The sequence below is a fragment of the Egretta garzetta genome, unplaced genomic scaffold, assembly GCF_000687185.1.
Source record: "Egretta garzetta isolate BGI_Z169 unplaced genomic scaffold, ASM68718v1 scaffold56, whole genome shotgun sequence".
Taxonomy (NCBI): domain Eukaryota; kingdom Metazoa; phylum Chordata; class Aves; order Pelecaniformes; family Ardeidae; genus Egretta; species Egretta garzetta.
This window is the reverse complement of record NW_009260182.1, coordinates 8231110-8235917: the sequence shown is the minus strand read 5'-3', so window position 1 is coordinate 8235917 and position 4808 is coordinate 8231110. Positions and strand designations below refer to the sequence as shown.

General features: G+C 51.5%; 1 protein-coding gene across 1 annotated transcript in view; it reads left to right on the top strand.

Moving 5' to 3' along the window:
- WNT8B (Wnt family member 8B) overlaps positions 1-2649 on the top strand; it is a 6607-nt gene extending 3958 nt beyond the window's left edge. Inside the window, exons 5-7 of the mRNA XM_035897405.1 lie at positions 1330-1472; positions 1885-2434; positions 2594-2649. Coding sequence (XP_035753298.1) covers positions 1330-1472; positions 1885-2434; positions 2594-2649 — 749 coding nt within the window. The remainder of the gene's footprint in view (positions 1-1329; positions 1473-1884; positions 2435-2593) is intronic.
- The last annotated feature ends 2159 nt before the right edge of the window (positions 2650-4808 follow it).

Genomic DNA, 4808 nt, shown 5'->3' with positions numbered 1-4808 from the left:
TGCGCTGGGCAGTCGGAACATGTCAATTTATGACAAACTCCTCTCAAGTATCCAGCATCTAGCAATTTGCTTTATTGGCTAATAGTTTTTAAAACACCCACTGCTTCTTATGTGTCCAAGGTGTGGAATAGCCCACCTCTAGCAGAGCAAGAATTTTGGGCAATGACACACCAAATTTCATCTTCTCTGGAAAATACGAGTTCATAATGCTACACTTCTTTTTCCCAAAACACACTGTTCTTCATGAAAATCTTCCATTGTGAACTTAAAACCTTGGAAGGCAAAGGAAACCTTTGGGCTTGTCCAAAACAGCGTGATTCAATTCTAAATGCTGTTGCACTGGATCCAAGTTGGTGAAATGTTTCCATTCTCCCTTTGGTCCCAGCTCTTGATTTGGACTTTATCATCCGCTGCAATTACCCACCTCCCATGAGACACCCCTGCCTTTCCCTGGGAGAGGGGACTGCGATGCTCTGGGGAAGTCTGGGCAAGGGCTAGGCCTTTTAAGAGATGCACAAGGCCATTAAACCACAACTCGCGAGATGTACCGCCAAGGCACATTAGGGTCAGAATGCTCCAGATTTCAAATCTTCATAAAGAATTCAGCATTTTTCTCTAGGAAGAAAAGAAGCAAACCACATGATGTATTTCCAGGCAGCCAAGCTAAGTTATCAAGCTCCCACAAAGTCAGGAAAAGTACCCTCCATATCTTGCTGTGCAGTTTCCCAGTTCTGTGCTGACTCCTTTGTTTCGTTATGATAATTGGAAAATCAGACCCTTCTGAGATGCCAAACATCATCCTGGGATTCTGGGTGTACCGAAAAGAGGGCCTCCCCAATACAAGTGTGCCAGGTTTGGGTTGTTTCCTGGCGGAGGGGAACCCATTCCCTCTGACCAGGATGCCTCCACCAGTTTGCTAATCCACGTTAGCAAGATGCTGTCCCTGTGAGTCAGAATGAACCAGTTCAAGTCAGGGCTTGAGGGAAGGTGATTAAAGACCCAAAGCCTTATCTATATGGCTGCTAAAGCATGATAATTAACAGCTTCTGAATCCTACTCTATAGAAAGCCTGGAAATCTCTGGGTTTGCCACACAGGACATACCCCTTCACTGCCTGCGTGAGCCACTTACTACCCAAGCCTCAGTAGAAATGGCATGATGAGCCCAAAGGGAGGGAATCAGGGAGTATCACCAGGCAAAAGGCTGGGTTTGCCCCATAGCCTCCGTTCCCTCCCATCATTTCTGAGACCCTTTCATGTTCCTACAGCCACAAACCAGGCAGGCGAGAGACTGGTTCCCTGACAGCACGCATCTGATCTCCTTTCCTAGGGGGGCAAGGCTGGCTGTGGGGAGGCTGCAGCGATAACGTGGGCTTTGGGGAAGCCATTTCCAAGCAGTTCGTGGATGCCCTGGAGACTGGACAAGATGCCAGAGCTGCTATGAACCTGCATAACAATGAGGCGGGTAGAAAGGTGAGCCCCTCTCTCCCTCCAGACCTGACAGTGCATACCAGATTGGCTCTGGCCATTCACCGTGGAGAGTCATAACTTGCTGTGGCTAAAAGCACGTGTCCAGAAGAAACTACCCTGCTGGGGAGAAGGGGATAGCACCAGTACTGACATGATGGGTGGTGGTTGTTCTAAGGTAGCAAACCTTCCGTGGTTACACTGTTAATGGCTTCCTGCTGTCCTCCTTCTCCCAGTTAGAGTAGAGCAGTACTGTGGAGAAGCAAATCTGTGAGCTTTAAGCCAACAACCCCTGGGCAGGACTACTGCACCGGGAGGGTTGATGGCAAACCCCTCCGCAGTTTCTCCATGCATTGCGGCACAGAAGTGACCCCTCTGGGCTTTTTCCTGAATTCCCCTCTCTCTCCTCACCTTGTAGGCGGTGAAAGGGACCATGAAGCGGACTTGCAAATGCCATGGCGTGTCAGGGAGCTGCACCACCCAGACCTGCTGGCTGCAGCTGCCCGAGTTTCGGGAGGTGGGCACTTACCTCAAGGAGAGGTACCACAAAGCCCTGAAGGTGGACTTGCTGCAGGGGGCAGGGAACAGCGCTGCCAGCCGGGGTGCCATCGCCGAGACCTTCAGCTCCATTTCCAAGAAGGAGCTGGTCCATTTAGAAGACTCTCCTGACTACTGCCTGGAGAACAAGACGCTGGGGCTGCTGGGCACGGAGGGCAGGGAGTGCCTGAAGCGGGGCAAGGCGCTCAGCAAGTGGGAGAAGCGGAGCTGCCGGCGGCTGTGTGGGGACTGTGGGCTGGCAGTGGAGGAGAGGCGAGCTGAGATGGTGTCCAGCTGTAACTGCAAGTTCCACTGGTGCTGCGCTGTGCGCTGGGAGCAGTGCCGCAAAAGGGTCACCAAGTACTTCTGTGTCCGCAAGGAGAAGCGGGAGCCAAGCTCAAAAGAAAGCTCTAACTTGCCTCTGCCCCATAGTCCTGTCTGCCACTCTCCTCTCCTGCTTCCCCCCTCTCCCCAGCAGCCCCCGGCACCATTTCCCTTTGGCTTAGCTTTGTCTCATTCCCAATATTGCCTCAGTAGGGCTTGGGCAAGGCAAAAGAACACTCATGAGCCCCTGGGTCTTGGCCATACAGGGCATTTCCCATTAGTGCAGTCGGTGATGACTTCTGGGAAGACCCTCAAGGGTTGACAAAACAAGGTGAAATTTGGTCCCTTCAACCTGGAGTCACTCTATCCAGTGACTATGGTTTTATTGCTGAAAAGACAGGTGGTCTCGGTGGCTCCTGCTCTTTTAAGCTTGTCTGTTCCCCAAACAAGCACCTGCTCCAGGCTTTTGAGCAAGCAAGATCGACACTTGGGAAAGCGCAAGGAAGCTGAGATGGCACCAACCAGAGCTGGGCAACTCAGAGCGTAATCCCTAAAACAGAAGAGGCTTCTAGTACCCTAAAAAAGTAGAGGCACTAAAATAAAATTATTATTGCCTTTTATTAAGCCCTACACTGTAAGGGAATAGAAAAGGTGTGCAACTGCTCCCTGCATCACTTCCCATCCTTTGCTAAGCTCTCCAGTGCTTCACTTTGACATTTGAGACGGCAGCAACAAAACTGAAGATGCTGCTTGACCCGCCCATTAAACAGCTTTCCAAAAGAGGAGTCCCATCACTTGATTTTTACACACTTTCTCTGTATCTTCTAAGCCTCCAGGTCTGGTTTCCCTTTTCACCCCAGCATCCCTGCCAAAGCCCTTAATTGATGCCCTCACGCTGCTCCAGTCCCTCTTCCCTCCCAAATCTCTCCCAGAGAGAAGCTGCCAGCTGAGCCCATTCCCCACCTCCTGGTGTAATCACCGAGCACTCTTACCCTGTCAGCTAACTAACTAAATACTTCCTCCTAGTCTGAGAGAATAATGTCAGTTACTATTTAATGGTGTTGTAAATAGGAAAGTGAAGCACTTTGAAGTTTAATTTATTGCACAGTTACTGTGATGTATACATAACAGTTTTTCCTCTACCGCTTATTGTATATATTCTGTAGGCTAAGCAAGCAGCAGGAAGATCTGGTTGATGCATCTCTGTTCCCTTGCCACAGCTGGGGTAGGGAGGGAAGAACCTGTCAGCTGCAGGACCTGGGGAAGCTCACTGCACCATCACAGCGATCTCCCTCGGGCTGTGAGGTTATCGTCTGCTTTGCTGTTTGAAGTGTTCTTTAGACAGATGAGAAGCCAGCAGAGCTAAGTTACTGGCCATTAGACCTATCTTGTAGCCAATGTTTGTAAACCAATAGCAAATGCAATAAATCAGTAGCCAAGTGCTTGCAAAATGCTGTTGTGTCTAAGTAACTGGGTAGGGTTTTTTCCTCCAGCTGCACATGTGGATGTAGGCAGTTACAGTTCTGGACACTAAAACCCAGCTGCTTGCCCATCTGTTGAGCATAAGAAGAGCTGACCAGTTCCACCACCTCGGCCCCTACCGGGAGAGGAACGGGCCTGCTCTCTCCTTGAGCTTGCCTGAGGTTGCATCCAACTGCAATCCAGCTGCCAGGGGGAAAGGGGATGGGAGGGAGGACAGACAGGGCCCCATTTGCCCATTTCAGAGATGATACATTAATACAGACTCAGCAGTCTGTGGGTGTCTCTTAGTTACCAAATACCCCCTCGATCCCAGGACTACTTCATTGGGGGTGGGAACTTGGACCAACAAGCAAGCCTGGGGTCTCACCAGAGCAAGAACATTCACGTCAAGCTAGAAGCTGGCCCATCAAAAATTGCAAGAAACAATCTTGGCCCATTCTCAGGGAAAGCCAAAACACTTCCACTTCAGACACAACCCACCAGCTGTTTGCACGAAGGTTCCTACTAACACAGTGACCCTGCCTTCCATCTCCCTTGCATCTCTACCAGCAGTTCCTCCATCTCCCTGCAGCAGGGATGCATCCTCAGGCACGAAAGCAAAGAGGTGGCAAGAGCTGCTCACCCAGCAGGGAAAGCTCCAGCATGGGGTAAGGAGAGAACCACTGCACGGCAGAGAGGACCACTGCACGGCAGAGAGGACAGCTTCTACCCCCTCCTCCCTCTCTGCCCCCGATTCCACAGCCAGCTGGAAACATAAGAAAAGCAGAGGACATGGAAGCTGTTTCCCATTTCCTCCCCAGCGCGTGGCAGGCTGTGCTACCCCGTCCCTCCCCTGCTGGCATGACTGCCCCACGCGATCGCCCCACAGAGGCCATGGCACAGGCCAGGACGTGCCCGCTGGGCACCGTGATGCCTGTTGGCGGAGGGGACATGCGGGGAGCACTACCAGCGGCAGGCCCACCGCCGCATGCTCCTTTCTCTGGGAGAAAATGGCGACAC